The 27,377-nt window shown below is 41.4% G+C and overlaps 1 protein-coding gene across 2 annotated transcripts; it reads left to right on the top strand.

The window, feature by feature from the left end:
- loxl2b (lysyl oxidase-like 2b) lies at positions 1 to 27,031 on the top strand. 2 transcript variants are annotated; one of them, XM_080852340.1, is made up of 14 exons: positions 1 to 71; positions 1,693 to 2,078; positions 2,662 to 2,837; positions 10,310 to 10,521; positions 13,417 to 13,633; positions 15,160 to 15,343; positions 19,854 to 20,011; positions 20,237 to 20,404; positions 22,163 to 22,328; positions 22,708 to 22,948; positions 23,532 to 23,647; positions 23,920 to 24,056; positions 24,958 to 25,069; positions 25,256 to 27,031. In XM_080852340.1, the coding sequence occupies exons 2-14, from the start codon at positions 1,730 to 1,732 to the stop codon at positions 25,324 to 25,326; spliced, it is 2,307 nt and encodes a 768-aa protein (XP_080708466.1). In that variant the 5' UTR covers positions 1 to 71; positions 1,693 to 1,729; the 3' UTR covers positions 25,327 to 27,031. The 2 variants fall into 2 exon arrangements, with proteins under 2 accessions (XP_080708466.1, XP_080708467.1); XM_080852341.1 differs by lacking the exons at positions 24,958 to 25,069; positions 25,256 to 27,031 and having other exon boundaries at positions 23,532 to 23,706; positions 23,920 to 23,958.
- Positions 27,032 to 27,377: the final 346 nt, after the last annotated feature.

Genomic DNA, 27,377 nt, shown 5'->3' with positions numbered 1-27,377 from the left:
GGATTACAATAGCCAACAGTTATCCACGCCGCAGCTCTTTTCCAGTAAGAATATCTGTCTGGAAAATCACAGTAAGTAGGCTACCGACCGTTTTTATGCACGTCGTTAATAGCAATTGCATCCTAAAACTCCCTAGATGGAAGGAAAATAAGCTATTTTACTCAGATACAATTACAATTTTGCAAAACTTCGCAAGATAACGTTTTTGTACAGTGGACTTGTCTAAAGACGTTTGATGCAGTGGTCATCTTTACTAGCCCGAGTAATAATATCCACTTACAAATTACTTGGGTTCATTTCCTTAAGGTGGTGAAGGGTGCTATAAAAGGAGGAGGGGTCCAGATAGATAGCAAAATAGACTTGATGATGGATTAATAAAGAACCAGTTAACCCAGTTTCCCTCAAAAATTATTAGCAGTAGGAAATAATAAAAAGTAAGCCTAATGTATGCTATGTCAGCTCCAGCTTTGTCATTTAGATATTTAAATGGGGATAGAACCATCTTATGTTTAAGTCCTTCTAGAATCCAGAAAAATAGTTTTTAGTTTTTAGTTGGCGAAGAGAACTCCTTTAACTGTGAGTGTCACCAGGACACATGTCCTCTAAATTGTCCAAGTTGCTGCGGGTCACCATAACTCATTTGCAATTATCTTCGTGTCTGACGACATGACCTCTGATGCCCCGCCAGATTCCCCTTTCATGGTGGCCAGTGGAAACTATGTGGCAGGAACCGACAGGCTGATTCTCAGTGGAGGGACAGTGGTCTTTTCTTTAGAAGTGGTCAGGTTAAGCGACCATGTGAGAGAAAGAAGTTTCCGCTCTGAAGACCATAGTATACCTTGGACCTTTGATATCCACTGAGCCTTAGCTACAAACAACATTTCCGAGAAGTGTTAATTCCAGTTGGTTTGCTACAGCTTGTCTCTCAGGACCTGTGATTGCCTTTTCACAAGCTACATTAGGGTAAATTTAATATTGTCAAAGGTAAAAGAAGAACTGTCTGAGTATTCAAATAAATATAGACAGATGAGGTTTAAGTAGGTCTATATGTGGTCGTTAACAGTGAGACACACAGATATACATTAAATGTGTATTCAGTATTTTATGCATGCCGTGTTAATATACATCAATATGGCAACTATTGAGAAAAGAGAAGTCCAACTGTAAGAAGATCCTGATTGGTTGTGTGGATGGGGAAACAGGAGCTTCAGAGCTCAATGCCATTGGAGAGATTCATTTTATAACTTGTGTAACAACTGCCACATCATGGCCTGCTGTTACAAAATAATAAATTTCCATGGGCGGCTAGGCCAAATATATGGCTACATATATTTTGTTGCCATCATATTTCCATGCACAGACATTATTTGACTGAAGAACATTTGAAAGAGCATTCTTGCATTTCTGATTTTCTACTCTTTATCCAGAGCGCTCCGGGCAGTTCTTTGAAGATGTAGATAGTTCATGACTCTTTCTAAGTACAATGAAAGGACTGGAAACTTTGAGTAATGCCCTCCTGAGGCCTATTCTTCATCCCTAGACTGAAAAAGACTGTCACAATAAGTCTTTTTAAGCCAAACCAGACATTGTTACCTTGAGTCCCTTTGACAGACATAGATGGATGTAAGAAATGGATGTAAGAAGATGCCTGTAATGTCTATTAACCCTGGGGCATGTCTTACCCTATTTCAGTTAGAAGGAGCCATCAGGTCGCTGAGTTGCTACCACCATGCCAGCTACCTGGTCACTACCCTGTTTTTTGGCCAAGTTGATGTGTTTATGGGGTCTCTGCCAGACCCAGTACCAGCACCTGGGCTACCCACCGGGTTACCCCGATCCCACCATTGAGCAGTACACAGCCCCAGAGCTCCCAGCCGATACACCCAGGATACAGCTACGTCTGGCGGGGGATAAACGCAAGCACAACGAGGGTCGTGTGGAGGCGTACTATGAAGGCGAGTGGGGGACTGTCTGTGATGATGACTTCACCATCCATAATGCACATGTGGTGTGCAAGGAGCTAGGCTATGTGGAAGCTGTGTCCTGGTCCCCATCATCCAAGTATGGGAAGGGAGAAGGTAAGGTTTTTATTATCATATAACAAAACAGATATATAACGAAAGGTGTTCCAGCAGGGAGATGATATCCCAAATGAATGAGAAATGTCTATGACATATACTTTCATAGTGCAAAAGATGATCAAAAGTGAAATAATTCAATGGTAAAGGGCATCGTATAACAAGCCTTTCTGTGGTAGAAATGTTTTTTTTTTTTTTCATCCACATAAAGATGTTTCCCTAGATAGGGATGTTTTCATTTTTGCTCCACTTCAAATGGAACTGTTGACAGTCATAGTTTGTGTCAAACATATTTTGTGGCAGCCATCTTGGACAATAGGCTAGAAAATGAGCATACCATTCTGTAATTAGACATACTGTATGTTTTTCAATATGTTAATTGCAAAACTAAATGTTTTTTTAAAATAGAAGAAGTCGATCTGATTTAATTATTGAGTAGGCTACTTTTCAAAAATGAACCCCTAAATGTGTGTTGACTAATTCCCTTGATCCTTTGCCAGTCCCTTGTTGGACTGTTGTTTATATCCAGTCCAGTAACACATGTATATGTTGTATGTATGTTGATATGATGTCTGTTTTCCAGGTCGCATCTGGTTTGATAATGTCCACTGCACTGGGCAGGAGAGGACCCTGGCTCTTTGTCCCTCAAATGGAATCGGGGTGTCAGATTGCAAGCACTCTGAGGACGTTGGTGTCGTGTGCAGTGACAGGAGGATCCCAGGTTTCAAGTTTATCAACACTATGACCAACAATATAGACGTAAGACTTTTACTGCTTCTCTTTGTGTAAGACATATCTTGGTACTCTTTCTCATTCGAAGCATTTGTTCCATTTGAGGGATTGTTTGGCATTGCTGTGACCCTGCAACATCTGTTTTTTGTTGAGTCACACATTAGCTGACAAACAGCAGAGTTGTTGTATCTTTTCCAAAAGCAAACAAATGCTGTATTCCACAATATATATATTAAACAGAGATGTCACGGTCCCTTGTGACATTGTGCTGTTACCATTAAAGCTATTGCTAATTTGCAGCTCGAAATAAAAGCTTAACCTACACGTGGTTCATTGAAGAATACACTTTGAAATGCATACTGACACAAGTCCTTGCAGAATGCAGTTCTGCTCCAGCATTTTATCGCCTGAATATTCTGAAGTGTTCTGCTAACTCAAAACCGTTCTGTTCAGATCGCCCAGCTGGTTCTTATGAGCAGTGATTGTGTCTGCCTCTGGGAAGGGCAAAGGGAGTGGGAGTCAGAGAGCTGGGGCAGTACAAGGGTTCTTATCTGCCCTCTCTTAATGACCATAAAACAAACAGACATCACTAAAGGGTCAATTATAAGCCAACAGGGATTTTTGTCATATTGGCCTTAAATTAAAAATCCCTGCAGAAGGATTCTCAAAGGAGATAAAATGGTTGTCACACAGTGATTTGGCAGTACACGAGGAAATGAGAATCAGAAAAAGAATAGTTAAGCATAACAACAGAATCAAAAAAGATAAGTGAAACTGTGTTGAGGTTTGTGGACTTGAATTCACACCAAATGTATTGGAACAGGTTGCAAATGAATGCAGGATGAGTAGCGGTTTGTAAGGAGATAATCTCAAACCAAGCCCTAAAAAGATGGTTGATTCTTCAGTGGGCTCCTGATTTTGGACCAAAAAAATAGTTTAGTTTTGGTATTATACGAGTCAAGGCTGCAGGCTCAAAAGCGTCTAGACGTCTCAACTCAGCTCCCGTTGTACTGTCTCCAGCTGTGCTATCCGCTGAGAAGGCCAGACTCAGGTTTTCCATTCACCGCTAGCCCACATGGGCTCCATGTATACGCACTGAAAATGCCGCAAACTCCTTAGCAATGCCGAAACATCATCTGGGAATGTTCATGAGGTAACTCGTAACAGGAGGGGAATGGGAATAACGGTGGGCCTGCGTGGGTCTTTAAAGGTAGATGATAAGCAAATAGAGATGAGTAGAGAAAGGCTTTTCCACCCTCAGCACTCTGATTAACTCTGTGGTTTTTCAGTTGGTCAGCTGGGAGTGCTATCAGAAGAGACTGAAAATTCAAGCTACCATGTGTGTGTCACTGAGTTGTTGCTGCTCAAGTCACTCTTCATAAAGTGTAAAGACATACTTCAGAAATTTTCTCCTTCAAAAGATAACCATCTGGGAAAGGAATCATTGAGCTTTATCTTATATCCTCTTGGATTGGCTAATATGGTTATTGTGCATGTGTTTGATAAATCTATATCTGATTGCCTTTAACCACTCTTCTTTTCATGCCTTTAGGCAAATAATGCCATTTCTTTCCATTTCTCTCTGTCTTTGGCCATAATTCTAGAATCGCCCCAAGACAAAAATCTCAGCCTAGATCTTCAGAACATTTTTGTCTATGTTAGGGTCAGAGGTGATAAGAAGGGTGAACTTTGCTTCTTTCGACCTTGTGTAAAACTGGCCTTCTTGCATGACATATAGCATTGTTAGATTACCTCAGGCTTCAGAGACCCACCTGCTGTTCTCCCTGCTGACAAAGTGTTTTGGCAACACAGAACGCTAACTTATTTCTATATAAACCTTGTGTGGTGTGTTTAATTTAGCTTTTCTCTCGTCTGCTGCAGTCTGGGAGTGAGCCCGGGCCCTCTCTCTCTCCTTGAGAGTGGGCCCATGCCTCTCTCTGGCCTGTCAGAACGTGGGTGAGCCCGACAAGCTTGTTGTTGTTGAATAAGTATACTTATATGCAGAGATGTGCACAGGAGTGGGCTAAGGTTGCTCGGGCAAGGTTGCTCGGGCAACTGCCCGTTTGCCCTCCTCAACTGAAGTTGCCCCTCCGAAGGAAATATATATATTTGCGATAAGGGGACGGGGGCGTGGCAGCGGCGGTAAGTGAGAGTTTTAAATTATATTGGCAAAATTTGCGATCGGGGACGGGGGCATGGCAGCGGCGGTGACAAAGATTTACGTGTTGCCCCCTTTTTCCAGGGTAGAGAAACTTCCCTTCAAAATTTCTGTGCATGTCCCTGCTTATATGCAACTCAAGAGTCCTGAGGTAACTTGAGTGAATATTCACCTTACACAAGCAAGCCCAACACAAGACATAGCAAGACAGCTAATAAGTTATTACTGATTAATACAACAGAAAAAAGGCCAGCTCACCATCAGACTTGCATCCTTTTGTACCTTTTAGCTCTTGCCAACAAGTAAAAGGCACAGTAAAAGCTTCCTCTTATAGCTAGCTTATGGATCTAGTTGTTGTTGCGTGAAGTGGTGCCATAAAGCATTACATAGTTGTCACGAGAGGTTTTGTGCCCTTTCCCCCAAAGCAAAGTGACATTGCAACAGTGCAATACCAGGCGCAACATAGCTTTTTTTTTGTCTTGTTTATGTCCCAATACTTGCACTGCTGTTCCACTGTATGCTCTCTCTATCTTTTACCTTTTTTTGCCTTAAACATGAATTTCATTTGTTTCAATCCTGGCCTTGTTGTAGTTTATCTCCCTCTGGAACGAAAGACTGTTTTCTGATTGGCTAATGGGGTGTACATTAAGTTCGTATAGATGGACACCTTGGACGTAGTCCCAGTAGAAACGTTAAATCGCCGTTCCATATCAATGCTCTTGAATTGTTACCATTGACAACCAACGTAACGTTTATTTTTTGACAGCTAGGATAATTTGAACCAAGATGGCGGCGTGTTGGGACAAGTTAGTGGGCAATGTTTTATGTCAATTAAGCTATCTACACGACTTTTTATAAGTCTAAATTTACTCGGTTAGTTGTTTATGTTCTACACGAATGTTGCAGAGTATAGGAATTCTTAACTGAAAGTCTCGAATATTATTTGTAGGCGGCTGTTAGCGCTTAGAAAAAAAACCCATTGTAACAGATGGTAGCTCACACGGCTAACTAGCCTTCGACCAAAATTACTAAACTTGACCTCCCTGTTGCTCTGTCCAACTTCACCATCAACGGAAACGTGGAGTTCAACTGTAAATAGTAAAACCTTATGAACAATACCTGTGTCCGTGTGTCCGTTTACTTTACAGAGGTGAGCTCATGAGTGTCACTTTGCAGCAACGCCTGGGGAAACTAAAGGTCCGGTTCCACGCACTACTTTCTCACTACTTTCTCTAACGGGAGCACTAGGCTTCAAATCAAGAATTCATCAGGTTATTATGCATATTAAATTTCCTAAAGATAAAGGAAATTCTAAATAATAATAATAAAAACATTTTGGATGTTGTAAACGGGAGATAAGCGGGATAACGGCCTCCGAGCTGTCCAGTTATACGAATTTAATGGACTTCTGCGGCGCAACACCACTCCGCTCCGCGTCGTGGTGTTCTTTGCCCCGCAGCGTCCATTAAATTCGTATAACTGGACAGCTCGTCGGCCGTTATCCCTTACATATCCCATGGTGATGAGCCCACACACAGCCCACACTGTAGCCCATGGACTGTATGTTCTGAACCAGGGCGGAAGACTTTAGTGGCAATACATGCATTTCGAGGACTGGCCTCTGATCAAGGGAATAAATAACTCTTTTCTACCAGACTCAACACTCGGCAACAAACAGGTCTTAGTCCCCTTCTGCATGTTTGTGAAGGGAATTGTTGGCCGTGTTCAGCTTCCAGGATGCTTACCCATCACATTTAAGATATTCAATGGTCAGATTCATCCAAATGTTGACAAAGGAAGCAATTTGAGTTAGTCAACATGATTGAGGTGAAGCTTTAATCCAAATGGGGAAAACACTTTTTTTATAAAAAAAAGCTATTTTGGAGTTTGCATATATTTTTAAATGGCAAGAGTTGTGATAATGTTCAGTCCCTTCAATTTGTCTTGGAACGCCACAGCTTTTTCTCTACCTCCAGTATTACATTACTTATAAGAGAATAAACACAGAGACAAAAGATTGTTAAGACATCAGAGATCTGTTAAAACAGTTTGACCTGATTTAAAAAGTCAGTAGCCAAGAACAGATCTCGGACATGCCTTGATAATTGAGGAGCGGTGAAGATATACAAAAGATTAACTCACTGCCCTTAAAAAAGCTGCCATCATTTTTTGAAGTCCCTTCCTTCTATTCTGCACAAACAATTGAGAATTTTATTCAGTTTTCTTTTTTGTGTCACACTTGTTACTCAGTGTGTATGAAAGAAGCCATATTACTTTCTGCCATGGTGTCAAAGGTTAGTCCCCCTCAATTTCCTGATGTGTTAGGGGTCAGCGCTGTGCCATAAATTACCATGTCAAACTGCTGTCAAGTAGCGAGTTTGATGGGCATAGCAACACCAGCTGGGACAGGCTCAGGGGAGCATGTGCTGTTTGCATTCTATGACTTCACAGCTCTATCAGCTGGTCTTGATGAAACCAATTAATACGCATGATCTTTCCAAGACATAATATTGCACATAAAACAGCAGGAGGCTTTTTTAAATTAGGACTTTAGAGGGAAGTGGCTTTTGAGTGCTTTTGAGATTGGCCTTTTCTCTGCCGTTGTATGTTTCACAAAACTGTCATGTGGTGCCACCCTACAGACACAGACTTACATGAAAATGTCATGCCCTTCTAACAGTCTCTGCATCTTAATCTCTACACAGTCCCACTCAGATGTCTCTCTCCTGAGCCCTACTTCAAAACTCTTTTTCCTTCAAAGAATTTCCTGTTTTGTGTCGCAGGCCCTGCTTTTGTACTGGATGTAATTGCCTGAGAACAGAAGTCTGCTCAGAGTGGTTTATTTTCATTAAGAAGACTATTTCAGGAAAGAGATAATCCTTAATTTGTGTTGTGGGTGACCGAACAACAACATGGGTCTGGGCCCTGTCCAACTCATGCTGTGGCACCAGGCAAGGGTGTGGTGCCTGAATACTCATGCCTTCACTCACAGTCAGATCACTGACACTGAACACTGATTAGCAAACATGTACAATAAGCACACAAGGTTGCACAGACAACCAGAATACATGTACTGTTAAGATTACGGAGAATTTGAGACATTTAGCATTTGGTTGCCATTGGTTTATGATACAGCTGTAGTCTGCAATATGTACATTGATCTTTTGGACTGTACATAGTTCCAGTCCGCTGGCTAAGTAAGTGAAAATATGGGCAATTTTCAGGGATTTTATGAGGGTCAGTGTGTTCATCAATACCATATGTTGCTGGATCCATGCACCATTGTTTTCACTGGCTTGGATATTCATTAGACGTCTTCTTTGTGAAGTTTTCATTCTTGCCAGATGAGGAAAATGAGGAGGATCTATGTTAGTATTGTGACACTCAAATCACTGTTCTAATTACGCAATGGGATTTGGGATACTAATGGGAAGGCCTCCTCCATCTTGAACATGAAGGCCATTAACAATCCAAAGGTTGATCAATTCCAAAAAGTTGATAGACAATGATAAATGAATGTTCAATGTTGATGAAAAGTGCACGTGAAGCTTGGACAGTCTGTCGATTCTCCACTTGTGCCTATGGGTCCTTGTGTTTTGTAAGTTGTAGGAGGGCCCTGTTAAGTAAGAGTTCCTCCAAGTTTTCCAGTGTGACGCCGCTTCCTCAGACAAGCGTTCCCCCTAACAAATTGATACTCCAGCTGCTATACCCCGACCCCCCCCCCCCCCCCCATTACCCACCACTTGCTTTTTCCTTGATGGAGAAGCGAGTCATATTTTAGATTCGAGTGCCATGCTTCTGTTGTTTTGTCAAGACACGTGTGAAGGCAGCTGCAACCCATAATTAAGACATACAACCTATGAGGCTTCTGTCTTTCCGAATGTATGATTTCCCTGGTTTCAGTGTCCAGGCCATACTATGTACTTAGACATCGTATGGATAAATAAAACAACACAGGTTCTTCTTAGTTCCAGAAGGCCTCTTCCGAGAACAGGCCATCCCAAAAATGTTGATTTTTGTTTTCAGTACACAACCACAAAGTCAGATTTAGCATTTTGGAACATAACTCGTCTGGCACGTCCACTGCAGTGCTCTGTCCTTAGTTGGACAGATGTCTGCCGGAGTCATGAACAAACCAAATCTGCCAATGTTGGTAATTGTTTGTTGTATGTTAACCATTGGCCATCATTGTATTTACTGTCGATTCAAAGTCACTTTGGCTCATCTATGTATAATTTAAAACGGGGGCACTGTAGTTCATTGCTATACATGTAACTCTGTGTCTGAGGGAATCTACAGCCAGACTCTTCCCTTTTGTTGCCACCCCACCCCATGTTCTTCTTGAAATGGATGGGTATCTTCTGCTTTTATAATACGCTGCATGTCATTTATTAAACAGCAGTCTGCAGGACCTCCTCTGGGTCTGTGTGGTCAGGAGGAGCCATCGGTTACTGCTCTGCCGAGGTAGCATCTGCACATTCCTCTGGGCTGATGCCATCATCAGGAAAACCATCCATTTAATTACATAGCGGCACAGACTTTCTTTCTTTAGTTACAGGGAGACCTGGAGTCGAGAGGAGATGGTTATGGACCCAGTTTATTTTTCTGCTGAGCTTAGGGAATCGCACTGAGACAGACCTTTGCTCCAGCATGGCTTACTCTGTCACGTAGCACAGGAATGCGGTTTTGGGTCTTTTTTGAGTTGAGGGTGGGGGTGGGGGAGTCGTTCATGTCAACCCAGAGACTCCACAGAGGGAAGTCCTTATTCACGGAGCTCTCTCGGCCCGGTCAGAATCCAAAGAGTCTTTGCGAGGCTGCACAGAGGAGGGTGACATTCCAAATTAGCTTGTCATTTTTGCCACAGAAGCAGCCAAAGAGTTTAGCTCTTTGTTCTAATGTGGTTTTGTGGCTTGCATACTTTTGGATGGTGCTCTACTCACACATGTGGTTTTAATGTGCAAAATATGTCAAAACATAGATTCATGCACCACATACACATTCCTTACCTTAGGATGAACTGGTAAATGTGTCACCTATACATCACAATTGCTTTATGACTTGACCAAAAAGTGCACCCAGTTTTCACATTAAGGGAAATTCACACTTTTTACTTTATATACGATATTAAATCAGATGTCTAAAAAACTGCAGCACTTATAATAAGAACAGTTATATGCAAACATATATTTACATTCATGTATTCACACACATGTATTCATGTTCCTAGGAAAGCATGTGCATATTTGCTTAATGATTGTGTCCTTAATGTTCTGACTTAAAACCATAGGATAGATTGACATGAATGACTCATAGCAGTTTTCTGTTGTTGCTCTGACTGCAGAGTTTAAACATCCATGTGGAGGACGTCCGCATCCGTGCAATTCTCTCCTCGTTTCGCAAGCGCACACCAGTGACGGAGGGCTATGTGGAGATTAAAGATGGGGGCCGCTGGAGGCAAATCTGTGATGAGGACTGGACCCAGACGAACAGCCACGTCATCTGTGGCATGTTCGGCTTCCCAGGGGAGAAGAAATACAACACCAGAGTTTACAAGTGAGTGCTGGACTGGAGAGCCAAGTGGTGAGAAAGTCATGGTTCAGGCCCAGAGATGAAGGGTCAGCCCCAGAGGCAGCAGTGGGTAAAGTTGTACAGCGAACCCTGCTAAGACCAATCCAGAGCCACTCATCCCTCATAGCTTAACTCACTAGGTTCTCGATATTCATTCCCTCCCTCCACATTGGAAAGAGACCTGCTGTTTCACATCACTCAGCTGGAAGTGTTCTTGCTCCTTTGTGTTATTTGTGTTCCTTTCCAGTAGGTGAAGTTTTATGCAGGGGAAGAATTTCTGAATGTTAAATTTGTTTCCAGAGCTACAGATAACGTGTGTGTAAGCGGCTTGAATTTCAGTTAAAGTCTTACCTCGTACATGAAAAAAATCTTTGCAGAATTGCCTCCGGGGAGGTGTTCATAAAGTGTGAAGTATTAAAATCTGGGCTGAAACCAACTAGGGGCAGCCAGGGAGTGTGAGATTGTCATTAAAGTCTAAAGCCAGGCCTCTGCTACGTGCCTCCACGCACACGTGTATGTCCATGAAACGTGCACTGTCTGGTTTTGTAAACTGGCTTTCAGTGAAGGCGGGGCTCACTGCCAGATTCTGCAGTTGTTTTATGCAGCACAAAAAAAAACGGGAACATTGCTCAAGAGTGTCCTCCTGCAGTCGTGGTCCAGGTTTATGCTAAGAAACTAACTTAATTAGCAGTGATGCTCAGAATGGCAAATATTTGTTAATTTTTCGATTTTAATATTACTTGCTCCATCGCAGGGAAATACAGTAACTTTCACTGAAAGATATGTTTTCCTAATTCGAGGTATGTGATGAAGAAATATTCTTGGAGATAAGGAATGCTTGGGGTCAAACTGTGTTAAACATCTGTTACTTAAATCAAGCGATTGGGAAAGACCTGGAAAAGAGTTTTTGAATGTACTCTTTGTTCCTGCCATGTTTCTGAACCTGCATGTGTCCCTCAGCAGTTTGTTTTTGACATGGGTGTTGGGTTGGCTGATTGCCAGCCCGAGACGTAAGCTCACTCCCAAATTTCCAAATTGAAAACAAATGTTGCGGGCTTCCTCTTACTCCGTGTTTCCCCTATACCTCAGACGCGGGACTGTTTGCAGCACACACTGTACTGCTCACGTTGCCTGTAAAATCTCGCCTGGAGGTCTCAGAAGACCGCGCTCAACCTTACTAGCACTCTGCCTCGTAATCAAAATAAATCTTGTGCCTCATTTGAGCAAGGCAACTTCCTGCACAAATCATGGTCACAGGATCAGGAACAGCTCAACATTGACTACATTGATAATTCTATTACACAGTAGTCTGTCGTGTGCTCTTTAGATGAAATTGTATCCTAGGGAGACAATTAAAAACTAGAATGCGTTTCGTGAACGAACTGCGAGAGTGTGCTTGCTCTGTTTTTCTCTCATGTTTGCTTGTTTATTGTGAAAGGGTCTAGTGTGTTTGTTGGCATAAAAAGTTAGTCTTCTCTTATAAGCCTAGTTAGTACATCTGATTAGAGCTAGCAACCATGCATTGCAGATTAAGGGGTCCCCTATCAGTGTTCATTTTGGCAGCTATTTTAGATTCAGTCTTAAAACAAAAATGCATATTAGTTTTAGTCACATTTAGTCATAGTTATCCTTCTTAGTTTCAGTCTAGTTTTCGAAAACTGAGCACACTACAACAGCTACGCTGTGTCCAGGTACATCCTCAAACGTTTTTCAGTTAACCTAATGATTCAAGGTCTCTCATGAATCATTACTCCCAGGACACGGGTTAATGTTAACTCACGCTATCGGCCACAAGTTAACCAATCTTTCAGTATAAGCAACTTTTGCATAGCCCCGCACAGCTAGGATAGCTCACGTTACCGTAGTAGGAATACAAGCCTTAGCTCACTATATCCACACAACTAAATTCATGAATTACTTCACAGGTTTACTTAACAACTTGAATTAAGGAAAATGATCCCCCGTTACGGCTAGCTGAAACTGTCAGTGGATACTCCCGTTACGTAGTGTTAGTTAGCCTTTAGCCCCGTACTCAGATGTTACAGCTGCTTAACACAGCTAGGATAGCTCTGCTTAACACAGCTAGGATAGCTAACGTTACCGTAGTGGGAATACAAGCCTTAGCTCACTATATCCACACAACTAAATTCATGAATTACTTCAAAGGTTTACTTCACAACTTGAATTAAGGAAAATGGCGTCTCCAACGTTAACGTAACGTTAATTTATATGTTATAAACACGGCTAACACTATCAGTTTCCATTAAAATTTCAGTCAGTACACTGAAAATGCTGCCATTCAACTCACCTTAACGAAGTGGAAATACGGTAGCTAGGTTAGAAACTGTAGTTACTCTTATTCTTTCTCAAAGTTGAATTGAGAGGGACAGAGAAATACGGTTCCTCTTATTCTTTTTCAAAGTTGAATTGAGAGGGACAGAGAAAATGCGGTTCCTTGGATTGGCGGAGGTGTCAGTGAGAAGCACAGGTGCAAGCCAGTTTAATGAGCCTATTATGATGTCATAATGTACAGAGTTCTGCCATGCAAGTCTATGGAGAAAAAAGGGGATGAAAAAGAGGAATAAAAAAGGAGTGGCAAGGAGTACCGCCACGAAAAGTCATAGCAACCTGCACCGGATCGGGCCGGACGTTTTGGTGTTTGAATGGCGTCTCTAGCTCAATCGGGCGAGGAGTAGTTAGCTGCAAGAAAAACGGGGAGAATAAATAAAGAAAACTTGACGATAACAATACTGTGCTTCCCTTCGGGCAAGCACACTAATAAATGAATGTGACCATCTGACAGAAACGGCATAGTTATAATTGAGTTAAACTACTTCATCTTATATTGTTTTTCCTGTGGGTGTCCGTGTCCTTTCCCAGGATGTTTGCCCGCAGAAGGAGGCCAAACTATTGGGCTCACTCTGTTAACTGCACTGGAAACGAGGCCCACCTCTCAGGCTGCACGCTGGGCCAGGTCCTCACCACCAAGGGCAACAAGACGTGCGGACAGGGCCTTCCCGTGGTGGTGAGCTGCGTCCCTGGCCGCTCCTTCGCCCCGACTCCCCAAGCGGGCTACCGGAAAGCCTTCAGGCATGAGGTAGGAAACCCACGTCGATGCCACTTCATTACTCCAACTAGTCTGCTTTCTCTCCCCCCATCCCCGGGGCGAGACGACAAATAAATTATATCATTACACTTTCCGCTCCTGCAGCTCTCTGCTCTCCTCTTCTGAGCACAGAGAGGCTAGCCAGGCTTGCAAAAGGCATGCCAGCATTCCTTAGATGTCTTTCTTAAAGCACCATGCCTGTTTGGTGAAAATTCACTCAAGTAACCTCAGGACACATATAAGTTGAGTTGCATATAAGTATATTTATTCAACAACAACAAGCTTGTCAGGCTCACCCACGTTCTGGCAGGCCAGAGAGAGTACGGGCCCACTCTCAGAGAGAGAGAGAGAGAGCCCGGGCTCACCCCCTGAATGCCCAGGCTCGCCCCCTGACTGCAGCAGACGAGAGGGAAGCAAAATAAAACACATCACACAAGGTTTCTATCAAATTAAGTTAGCTTTCACTGACGCTAAAAGACTCTGTCAGTAGGGATAACCACGTGGTGGGTCTCTGACGTCCGAGGTAATCTTACTATGCTTTTGGAAACGTAATATCTAAAAACTACTCAGTCCTTGCTTACACACAGACACAGGAGGTACACTTTTACCCTCATACAGTTATGTGTTAGAACCGTCAGCACTTCATCAAAGATATACAGAAACAGAGAAGTCATGTTTCATCATACAAAGGCATATGATTAAGTCAGAGTTTCATATTACCCTATCAGTGCCTGCTTTCTCCAAAGGTGCGACCCCAGCTGTGGAACTTTTAGAGTAAATTGTGAAAGATAGCTGGGATGAAGATGTTTATAGCTCAGAACATTTTTGTGTCTGTGTGTATGTGAGGGTCTTCTTACTGACAGCGTTTTTCCCCTTGTGGTGATCTCACTCACTCCAGTGTAAATCATACGTTCCAGTGCTGAAAGCCTGATGGCCATTTCACACCAGCTAACTGATAAAAGAGGACAAACATCCTCTGTGCCTCCGCTTATATTGACTCATTGGTTTCGGGTGCCTCCAGCTCTGCTAATGTATCACTGCTACTGAACTGAAGTTAGGCTGAACTAAAAACATTTTATAGCCATCAAATTTTCTCTTAGGTGCGAGAGCTTACACACTGATGATGTCAGTGTTGGTCCTTGGCGGCACCAATTACGTGTTGTTACATTCTCTGTCCATGTACTTAGTTAAATGTTTACGACGTGGCCTGCCTCGCTGTCAAATTCATTAGGGGATGCTGAACATGGTCGGGAACATGCAGCCACGACCTGTCTACTCATTCAAAATGAGAAGCACATTATTTGCACATCAAATTGGCTCACTAGATCTCTGGAACTTGAAACTGAAAGTGCATCGCCTCTCTTTAACTAATGTTACCTTGTAAAAATGTAAAAGTTACCTTGCCATTGATTTAAAACTTGTTGTGAAACTACACACTGCAAATAATTATGAATGTCTTAATAATTTGGATGTTATGCACCTTTCTCCCGGTTGGTTGCCTATGTGTTCTCTCATAGCAATCTCTCGTGCGTCTAAGAGGTGGTGGAGTGGTGGGGGAGGGCCGTGTGGAAGTGCTAAAGAACGGAGAGTGGGGCACCATCTGCGACGACAACTGGAACCTCATGGCGGCCACGGTGGTGTGCCGAGAGCTGGGCTTTGGCAGTGCCAAAGAGGCCCTATCTGGTGGACGGCTTGGACAGGGTGAGTCTATCTGATAAGAAGTCTGTGCTGGATTTATTAGCGGCCACATTCCAGGCCAGATACCAAAGCCAGCCTGAGCAAGAAACTTCTATGAGATCGTTGTTGATACTGTAACATGAACAGTGGTCCAAGTCTCAGGCTTCCCGGCTCCAGTGGCTCAGTCCGTATTACAAGTCTTAGGCAAGCACAAACATGAAGACGCTTTTATAAAGACGTTTGCCTGAAATAATGGTCATACATTGGTATGTTGATGATTTCATGTTTTAGATGTTTTCATCTAAATAAGCACATTCATTAGCTGTATGTTAATTATGAAATAATAAAACTCAGATATCCTGAGACACACACTACGTACGTGCCCAGTGTAGGTCCTGTCTTCATTGCTGAGGGCATTCCAGTATATTTACTACGAAGTGTCAGTCCATCACCTCAGGGGTCTTGAACCACCTCACAGCTTTAAGCAGTTATCATTGAAAGTGGACCTCAGCACTGAAATATGGGTCAGTGGCATACTGTGAGATGATGCTGTCAGAATGGGCAGTTATGCTGACAAACCTTTTTTTGAAGAGGTCGTAAATTCCACCATAATTCTACACTTACAAACAGAAGGTGAAAATATGGAAAGACTGATGCGTCCTCGGGGAAAGGCGATTATTGTTTCCTGTGGTTTACTTTCACACTGTTGTAAAAAGGGGCGTTACAGCTGTCAGCTGGAGCCATGAAATGATATTCTGTGCATCAGTCTTGCTATGACAACAGCATCTGTTATCGTGAGCTTACCTGTCAATTATAATTTTCTCAAGGGCTTTTGGGACTTAAAGGTGACCACGACTGAAATATCATGTGGGAGACAAGGACTGAGATATTATGGATTTATTTCGGATGATTGTCTCTTGGATGCGGTCCTGAACATTAATGGGTGTCTGTAGACACCTATCAAAGTTATTTCTGCATCCAAATTTGGCTTATACACTTACGTGAAATGTATTTGTTAGAATGTGTGTTGTTATTTAATTATGACTCCTCTCAGTCCAAGCGACCCTTGTGCTTTACCATGCCATGTCACATTTCGTCACAAGAGAAAATAATTCTGCTGGTGGAAATTAGGAGTGGGCGATATACCGGTTTGATAGTAATACCGCGATGTTGCCACGCCATGATATGGATTTTGCAATATCATGGATTTTGCAATATCATGGATATCGCGATTTATTTATAATTCATAAATTCGAATTTGGCATTCATATTTTTTATGTACGGAAGCGTATTGCTGCCACACACAAAAAAAAAAAAGGTCTCAGTATCAAGTAATTACGTGAAAGTTTCTTGTTTTAACAATATCTTTTTCACGTTTTAACATGATAAATATCATGTTATCACATGAAAATATCATGTTATTTCATGATAATGATATTTTCAGGTTTTTACAGGATATTTATCATGTTATTACATGAAATGATCACGTTATTTCATGATAATGACACTAAACGAAACGAGAGGCAATAGGCTGGAAGCTACTTTGGGTCCTTTGCACAAGTCAATCAATGGTCGGGCAGCTAGTGTTGAACTTGGAGAGAGTGGCAGTGGACATGGCGCGGAATGTGGATTCTCCACTTTCCAAATTTTGTACCCATGGAGCCTTCCGTGCCCCTCCAGTTGATCGATAAGGAATGAGGCTACCTCAAGAGGGTCGGATTCGTTCCTCCGTCGGTACAATCCCAGGCATTTTAAAATCCTCCTGAGTGTGTGCATACTTATAACGATGTCATCCACCGTGTTCAATAACTGGAGAATCTCACAATGTCTTAAACCCAGCTTAAAATAGAATTTGATTGACTCGTGTAAAGCACCCATAGTAGCTACCAGCCTATTCTTGCCTCTCGTTTCGTTTAGTGTCGGGAACGGGAAAATATCATTATCATGTTATAACGTGAAAATATCATTATCATGAAATAACGTGATCATTTCATGTACGTAAAAACATGAAATTTATCATGTTAAAACGTGAAAAAGATATTGTTAAAACAAGAAACTTTCACGTAATTACTTGATACTGAGAATATATATTTTTTTTTTAGTGTGGCAGCAATACGCTTCCGTATTTATGGGTTCTTACGAATAAAAGAATGTATGTTAATATGTGGAACTATTTTTTGGAGCGCACGTCGCATGCACTTGTTGCGCGCATGTAGTGGTAGGCAGCTGCAGTTAGGAGGCAGGTTTACTTTAGAAGAAAACATTAACAATCCAGGATGAGCGAAAACCCAAAAATTGATGTTGCTTAAGAGCAGGAGGATGAATTGGTTAAGAAGAAAGGGGGCACCTCTGTTGTTTGGAAATGGTTTTGCTTTAAAATCACAGACCAAAAAAGAATAATAGACAGTTGAGTCGCCGTGTTGTTTTAGCCAAAGGTGTAGGCAACAGCAACCTGTAAAATCACCATTCAATTGGCAGCTTGCAAATTGTTTACTGGTTGTTTATCATATTTCATATCATCATTTTTAACACACATAGGTAAGTTACATACAGTTTGAAGCTGCTAGATTGTGATGAACTTGTGTTAATATGTGTGAATATGAACTTTTTCATACGAAGTTGCAAAGGCACCCTGAGGGTTATTATAGTTGTATGAGTTAAATCAAGCGAACTATATCATCAGCTAGATAACTAGCTATCATTTCATGCAAATGTAACTCTTCCATTTAAATCATTTATGCTAAGGTTAAGCTAGCACAGCAATTCGATAACCAGTAACAACCAGGAAACACAACTTTAGCTGCAAAGTTTAATTTCTCAAAATCAACTCACCATCACCGTCTTGGGTTCAAAGTGATTACAACCTAGCCTGGATACCAGCCTGAACTCCGCCCACAAAATTTTTGGTCTGGGAGATTCAGTCTGGAATTGAGCTAGTTGGGAGAGATTAAACGTCTCAGAAAAGTGATCTGAACAATCAAATTGTAAGGGCGGGCTTTATACATTGATGGACAGATGACCAACCAACGCTTGAGTTGATTAGATAGATAGAATATACATTGAACAAAGATGGCGGCGTCTCGGGAGCTTAGTGGGACATATTTTATATGATTTAGGCTATCTACACGACTTTTTTTATGTCTACATTGACTCGGTTAGTTGTGAATGTGCAACACGAATCTTGCCGAGGATTGTAGGTCTTAACTGAAGCACTCTAGACCATTATTGATAGGTTATGCTAACGCGTAGACAAAAAAAACATTGAAACAAATGGTAGCTTCTAGCCTTGAGTGCTAATTAAGTAACGTGAGCAGGCATATCTCAACAGATATTGACAGCGCATTCATTTTGAAAGAGGAACAGAGAAACGCGATCAAGGCGTTTGTCGATTGAAAAGATGTTTTTGCTGTCCTTCCTACGGGATCAGGTAAAAGTTTAATCTATCAGATGGTAATACTACGTTGCTCTGATTGGTTCTAGGTATCCAATTCAGCGAAGAGGAATTTTCTTTCCTGGTTCGTTGAAACACGCCCCATAATCACAGCCCAATGGTTCAGTTTCAGACTCATATTCTGACATATTCTGATCGTCAGGCTAATTACAACCACTTTTGTGATGTTAAATGACTCCACATACAGTAGATATAACAATCCTAAGAGAATTAATGGGAAATCGACAGAGCAATGGTTCACTCTGATATCAATGTAATGTTAATGAATATTGCTCAAGCTAATATTCAGTCTCCGCTCTTCGTCCAAAGCCAAAACTAAGGTCCAACATTTATCAAAAGCAACATGACTAGACGATCGCGATATTTTATGCCCCGTCGTTTGAAGCGTACCTTTGGTCTCCCATTATTTAACATTCACGTTTCGATTGAAATTCCAGTTTCAGGCTCTCGCACGGCCTCTTCATTAAGTAGCCTACTGTTTGCCTCCCTTCAGTGCTTTTTCACTGCAGGTTTATGTCAGATCAGCAAAACTAAATAGGTTCTACACATGTACGTGAAATACATAACCTATTTAAAGGTGGACAGGACATATAATACAAGTGTCCACAAATACTACAGAAAGCAAAAGGCGTGCTCTCAACCCAGTTAGTAGGGGATTGCACAATCTGAGATGAGGCTCTGTTCGTCGCTGCCTCACCTCGCATGTCTCCTCTGTTTGAACAGTAAATGCGCAAATTCGGCAATTTCTGATTATAAAAATGCTTAAAATGATTGGAATCATACAGAAATTTCAGTTGTAGCACATATCAGTAGAGAAATATTTATTTAATTTTATCATTATTCGATTTATACTTTTCATGATGACATATTTTGCCTTACCTAATATCATTAAGATAATAATGGCTAATAAAATGTGATTCTGATTTTTTTACCCTCATATATCGTGATATCATATCGATATCGTCTGAACAGTGGAAAATATCGTGATATGAATTTGAGCTCATATCACCCACCCTTAAAATGGCTTTTGTGCTAGTGAATTCATATGACATTTTCTAGTTTCTAACATTTGCTCTTCTCCAGGAATGGGCCCCGTCCACTTGAATGAGGTGGACTGCACAGGCTTTGAGAAGTCCATCACGGAGTGTTCCTTCAGCATGGACAACGAGTCGCTCGGTTGCAGTCATGAAGAGGACGCAGGTGTACGGTGCAATATCCCAGCCATGGGCTTTCAACAAAGGGTAAGCCATGCAGCAGACACTATCGCTTACTTAGAAGACACTTTTGTCAAAATCATCGTGAGTTTATCAGTGAAATTTAAATAATGCTAAACGTCATTAGCCTTGTTTTCCAGTTGAGTAAGTACAGTCAAAATAACTACAATGCACAATTTTAAACTTTTAAAATGTAGACGCTCCAAGTGAAGTAGTTGGTCACCACCCTTTAACTGTGCCCCCCCTGCATAGCTTCGCCTCGGTGGTGGAAGGAGCCCGTTTGAGGGCCGCGTGGAGGTCCTGGTGGAGAAGAACGGGACTTTGGTGTGGGGCACTGTGTGCAGCGAGAGCTGGGGCACCATGGAGGCCATGGTGGTGTGTCGACAGCTGGGCTTGGGCTTCGCCAGCAGCTCCTTCCAGGTGAGCAGCCCTGAGTTCCGATTTGAAGACTCCCATGACTTGAATCCTTTGCCCAGTGTGGCTAGAAAAGCATTTCTACTGGGTGGTTATTTTGTACCCTTTCCCCTCTCACTGCTTGTAATGCATCTTTAAATCTATCTTTCTTTATCTTTGCCAAATTGTTGACATGGGTCTTACATTCAAATGTGAAATAACCTATGTTAATAAAAAGAGGCATAAACGTCTGGAGGCTTTAGAACACTCATACTACTGCAAGCAAAACGGGAGGCTGTTCCTTGGTGGAGGAAAGTTCTGAGGCTGCTCACTGAACCTCTCTAAAATTACCAGTGATGTAATTCACCAGATGAGCTGTGGTTTTCCAACAGATGAAGGTCGTGGGGGTGGTTGAACTGGCTGCTTTGTGCGGTGGAAAACTCACAAACTCACAGGCTGTTGACTCAAGTGCCAGCATGAAGTCCGATTATTTCCCTCTTTGATTACCGTCTATATAAAGATTCCGCTGTTGTTGATTAAAGGACATTCAAACTCTTCTGGCTATTTTGGGTGTAATAGACACATGACTGTGGATGCCCGAGGCAGGGTTCACCTCGAGGGAAGTCTGTTTTTCTAATCAGAGGTGTAGGGAGGAAGACTGGATGTTTTTCCAGGTGTTGAGAGTCAAAAACATACGACTGCTGCCTTGACTTCTCTCTGTGGATTCGATTGGTATGAATTCTGTTGTAACGGACACAAAAGTTAACCTTTCTGGATTATTGGCTTGCAAAGTTCTGTTCACATATTTCAAACATTCAAAGTGTACATAGTTTAAAGATATTTCAGGGCAATTCTGTAAACAGCCTGTTTCCCAGAGGTCAGAGGGGTTCAACCTCGTTTAGAGCTTTAGCGGTAATGTGTGTGCCTGCATATGTGTGTGTGTGTTTGTGTGTGTTTGGGGTTGCTAGGGGTGACAAAATACTCCCTTTTGGTCTGCAAACATCATGCCTCTACCTTTAGAGTATTTATAGGTAACAGTGCTTGTGTTCAAAGGCATAATTACATGCTATGTCAAATAGGGAGTTTAATGGATGGCCGGATAACTGTAATAGCAGTGACTGTCAGTCTGAGAGGTTGGATATTTCTATACATGAGGATGTGGATAAATAAATGAGTTTTCTGAGTGGAAATTAACAAGGGGATTGTTGGCTGCACAACCACGGTTAGAATTAATGTACAACCACGGTTAGAATTAATGCCACAAATGATGTGTAATCAGTGTTGGAGTCAGTAAATGTGAATTGTGGTGGAAGTTGTCAATATTATAGCTCAAAGCAAATGGTTGCTTACTAGCTTGCAAACATGTCATCACTCAGACTCTAAATACATACATTGTAGCTTCTGTGGAAAACAGCTGGTGTGTTAATTGACTTTATTTTTTTTTGTCATAAACAATCAGCGTTTTTAGTCTAGAGTAAATGTTTTATACTGACGATTTCCTGTTTATCATGTGGGTTGTGAACCATCTCCATGACTAAAGCTCTACTCTCAGAAAAAGAAAACGAGCTGTGTTGCCTGCTTTCAAAAATACCAGCAGAGCTCCCTCTTCTGGTCAAACAAGTTAAAATCAAAAGTTCATCCTCTCTTTTGTCGTCTTGCCTCTTTTCAACAATGGTCTTCTGAAATGAAGAATTAACAACAAAGAAGAAAGTACTTTAAAGGAATGGTTTGTATGTTATACATCAGACTAATTCAAGGCTTCTTCCTTGTCTTTTTGGGTGTCAGGAGTCGTGGTACTGGCCGGGGCACGTGAGTGCTGATGCGGTGGTGATGAGTGGCGTGAGATGTTCGGGTACGGAGATGTCTCTGTCGCACTGCCTCCATCACGGAGATTACCTCCACTGTCCACGAGGAGGAGGACGCTTCGCCGCCGGTGTCTCCTGTTCTGAGAGTGAGCTCTATGTTATGGGACCATTTGAACTGCATGAAAACCATACACCTTTGAATGGTGACAGACACTACTATGTTTTAGAAAAAAATATGGCGGGACAATCCACCTCTCTTTCACATCATCTCTAGTAGATGTTGACTTGTTAAGGCACTCTTCGGGGCCATTATCTCCCACCTAATTGAATTGGTTATTAGTTTTAATGTAGCCACTAGATACTAATTGATGGCAGCACCTTATAAAATCAGTTTAGCCTAATTTTAACTGCTATTACAAATATTATTTTATAATAATATTATTGCAGTATGATGCATGCAAGCACTTATAGCCATTTAGACATTTTCTGAAGTCAAGATGCCTCCCCCTCCCTGTCACCCCTCAGCGGCCCCAGACCTGGTCCTGAATCCCCAGGTGGTGGAGGAGACCACGTACCTGGAGGACCGGCCCATGATCATGCTCACGTGTGCCTACGAGGAGAACTGCCTGGCCACCTCGGCCAGTTCCACCCCGGCAAACTCCTTCCGCCGCCTGCTGCGCTTCTCCTCACAAATCCACAACAATGGCCAGTCCGACTTCCGGCCCAAGCTCAACCGAGAGTCCTGGGTCTGGCACGACTGCCACAGGCAAGTTCAAGACAAGACCAGGGCATGCTAGCTCAAGTAATACTATAAGAACTGTGTGTGTGGATATGTACTACAACTACATGCTCTTGTCGAGGCGAGGCGAGGCGAGAAATGTCTGTGAAACTGTAACTATATTGTTATGAAAGGCATATAGAAGTATAAAGGCATGCATGAAAGCTAAAAATCTATTAAGAGTTTGACTTGAACAGAAAGGGGACAATATATGTCAAGGATAACTTTAATCTGATGCCATTTTTTCCTGTTTTCTTGCTCTGTAATTGAGAAGCTCTAGATGTGGTTGTTGCACAACAGCTGTACATAGTCCAATACGTATGTAGTCTTCTTCATGGTTGCTGCTGCATACATTTTCATGGGTCACAGCGGATTATAATATTCAGCAAAGCTAAAAGAAGATAATTTGGGGTTCACCATTCATTTTAAGATATTCTAGAATGCACTTGGCATTTACAAAGGAGAAATCATATGTTGTGTTAACTGGCCAGCTAGATGAAACAGTCTACATCAATTTATTTTGTAGTTTTATAAGTCTGCATATAAATGTATGTGTGGCCTTCTTTTATAGGCATTACCACAGCATGGAAGTATTTACTCACTACGACCTTCTGAGCCTAAATGGCACCAAAGTGGCAGAGGGCCACAAGGCCAGCTTCTGCCTGGAGGACACTGAGTGCGATGAGGGTGAGGGAACCCTCCGTACTTTACTGGATCAGATTCTAGGTTTCTTTCAGAGGTAACAGGTACAAATGTACAAAAGAGAGAGCAAGAGTTGATGCTTTATATGCAGCCTGTTTTCTTAAAAAAAAAAGTGCCTTAATCTTTGCCTGATCAAATGTATGCTCTAACATTAATGTATTAATACAATACAACTCAAAGGTACAGACCTGGTGGGGTGTGATGATGTGAATAGAATTGGAATTACACATTGTAACATTGATAACATTGTTTTATAGGCATTGAGAAGAGATATGAGTGTGCAAACTTTGGTGACCAGGGTATCACAGTGGGTTGCTGGGATACCTACAGGCATGATATTGACTGCCAGTGGATTGACATTACAGATATCAAACCAGGAGATTATATATTCCAGGTAATACATATTCTATGCTTTAACCTTGACTGCAGTGCCTTGACTGAGACCATACTGTAGCTCAGCATATTCTAACCTTACAGCTACAACTCAAATGTACATTACTTTGTTCACCAAAAAGTGAAATGAATATACTGTAAGTACCATAGACATCACATGCCATGATAAAACATCCAAATGTACTGCACTGTACTGCAATGTTCTTGGTAAAAAATGTACCCATATAAATGCTGTGTTGATAGTTTTTGGTTTCACAAATGCAGTGTGCATAGTTCAAGCGTTTCTCTTGACTCACAAGATAATGGATTACATTATCTAAATTAGTATTAAACTAAATATGGAGGTATCAGATTAATTCAAACGTTTCAAAGATTATTTAAACATTTCTATTTTTAAACAGCCTACCATTTTAGATATTCTCAAAGGTACAGGTCTTTTTATTGCATAGCTACACATATAGACATTTAGGGTTGGCTGTACAGTTCACATGGAACCCAGAGTTATGGACATAGAGAGTCTGTGGAAAGACTGCAAACTGACACTTTAATTGGTCAGTATTTATTCCCCATAGCCAAAACTTGTTGTGTCTCTGGCTATAATGTATGTGGAAAGAGAGACCTCTTGTGTGTTCTTTTGGTATTACTAAGAAAGCACAGTCCTCAAATTCCAAATGTGTATTTTTCTCAAACTTTGTCTCTCTCAAACTTTAAATCACTGATGTGAATGCTGGTCAATTTTGAAAAAAATAAAACACAGTGAATGATATCTTCTCAAAATTATTGTGGACATTTATTAAAAAATTGTGGGCTGACTGCCTCTGAAACGCTCTCTGCCAAAATATTTATGGTCCCCCAGCAACACCAGACTGTAATCACACTCATATATTTTTCTTTTACTTTAGATTGTTCTCAACCCCAACTTCGACGTTCCAGAATCAGACTTCTCCAACAATCTGGTGAAATGCCGATGTCGCTATGATGGCCACCGCATATGGATGTACAGCTGTCACATAGGTAAGACAGTCACACTACAGCTGTCCAGTCGAAAATCGCTTAATTTCTGTTTGATCTAAACTATATCAAACCCTACTCATATATTTATTTGTATCTTATTTTATATCAACTGATGTGTATTGAATAAGAATTGATCATTAACAGTAATGAATGAAAATGTATTGTTATTTTTCTCACCAACCAAAGGTGGCTCAATGAGTACCGAGGTGGAAGAGACTTTCCCCGGGCTCCTGAACAACCAGGTTACCCACAGGTAAAAGGAGAGATCAGAGAGGACAGAGGGAGCAAATAGGAACCCACCACAGCCGTGAGACTACCAAATGCACCTAACCACTACAGCCCCTCTTGTTTCCTCGTGAGCAGACCCTGAACTCCTCAGAGACACGTGCATCTCATACTAGCATCCAGTTCATGGTACGGTATCCATAAGCTGCTATAGGCTTTCTCATCACACATCATGACCTGGACGGGGGGGATTTCTTACCAAGAACTATGTTCCTCAATCAGTTTGATGTGGAAGAATACACAATATTAAGAGGTATTCTCATGCCTGTGTTGAAGGTGGCCAAGACTATACATCAGTGGTGTTATAGTTGTAAGATGAGATGTACTGTGATTTTCTCTGAAGCACGCTCACTTCAAACATGAAAGGGAATTCAGATGCACTTTGTTTACTTAAAAGGAACATGTGGTTCAGGTAATTTTGTGTGTTAGGAAATATAATAGTCTTATTACTACTCATCATATCTATAATATTGATCAAGTATTGTTACCTGCCAGTAGAAATGCAAAATCGCTATCCGACAGTGCCTTTACAAATGCCATTCACACTCTGAAGTCAGTATTCTGCCATTCCGAGAAAGCAGACCAGGACAGTCAGCACTGCTGCTGAGATTTGCACAGTTGAGCCACAACACAGGGCATATTTGAGATGGAGATACGTTGCATATAACCTCACATTCAGTTGGTCATGGTATGAACACTGAGGTTGGAAGTTGTAGATCTTCAGACAGAAAGATATGGCGTGCCCAGGTTGAAAAGCTACCAGGTATTTCTTGACATTATGGTTACTATGGTTACTACTTTCCTATCAAAATCACAGCATGGCCACATCCACACATCATCACTTCATACCTATAGTATCAGGACTCTGTGTTCATACAAAATGGTTGAATGTCTGTCTGTTACTTGTGTTTGAGTCTATTTTGCTCCATTACAATATGCATCAGTTCAATAGCAGTGCTTTAGGCTCAGATTTTTGTTGGGGAAATTCAAGGTGGGAAAGCAAATAAGATATCTATATTGGTATACATTTCATATGAATATTTCAAATGTATTTAAACACTGACATTTAAGCATTAAAGTCTTCCATTTTAGATATTCTCAAAGATACTGGGAACACAATGGTATTTGTATGCCATAGCTACACTTAGGGGTTGAACATGAAATATAGGTACATTTCTTTGCTAATTCATTCACAGATTGTATACTATTTCATAGAGATTTGTATTTTCAAACTTCATCTGGATACATTAATTATGCTGACATAATGACAATGACCTATTGTTCTGTATCAGACAGCTCAAAATCTGTCCGATCGTATTATGTCCATCACTATTAAAGGTACATTAAATATACATACAAGGTTTGACATCTGTCTGTCATAATGGTCTTGCACAAGGTGCCCTAGCTTTGCTTGACACACCTCAATTCATCATGGGCATTTCAACATCGTTTCAGCATTTTGCTTTAAACATTTTTTTTTTTGGTATTTATTGATAAGTCAGGGAGTCTTGTTGTGTCCTTGAAAGCGTGTCCTCTCTTAATGGTGCTACCAAAGCGGTACCCTCTGTTTTCTGAGGGTACTTGTCAACTGGATGACCATGTTCTACACTTACTTGAATGGAGTGTAAAAATCCACGTTGTGCATTTTGTTAACTGTAATAAATACATACATCACAATGCATTGTTGTGTGTTTTGTGCATATTGCTATTTCACCTTTTTTTATCTCGCAACTTGTATGAGACCTACAGTTTCTCTGAGCAGAAGTGCATTACACTTACACTGTGTGTCGCCCCCCCCCCAGGTCAGGGTTACTGAATCGATCGCTTGAGAACCATCTCTCCCTATTGCAGGGCGCCACCAAGTGGACTGGCATGCACATTGCACATATGTGAAGATGTTCTATTGGTAAAGTAAGTCAGCCATTTAAAAGAAAAAATTAGACAAATGAATTATTAATGTTTAAGTTAGACAAAGCAACTATACTATTTAGTCATCCCCAAAGTGCATTTAACAAAACCCTAA

The sequence above is a fragment of the Sprattus sprattus genome (assembly GCF_963457725.1).
Source record: "Sprattus sprattus genome assembly, chromosome: 15".
NCBI lineage: Eukaryota > Metazoa > Chordata > Actinopteri > Clupeiformes > Clupeidae > Sprattus > Sprattus sprattus.
The sequence above is the reverse complement of the archived record's forward strand: the minus strand, read 5'-3'. Positions and strand labels throughout refer to the sequence as shown.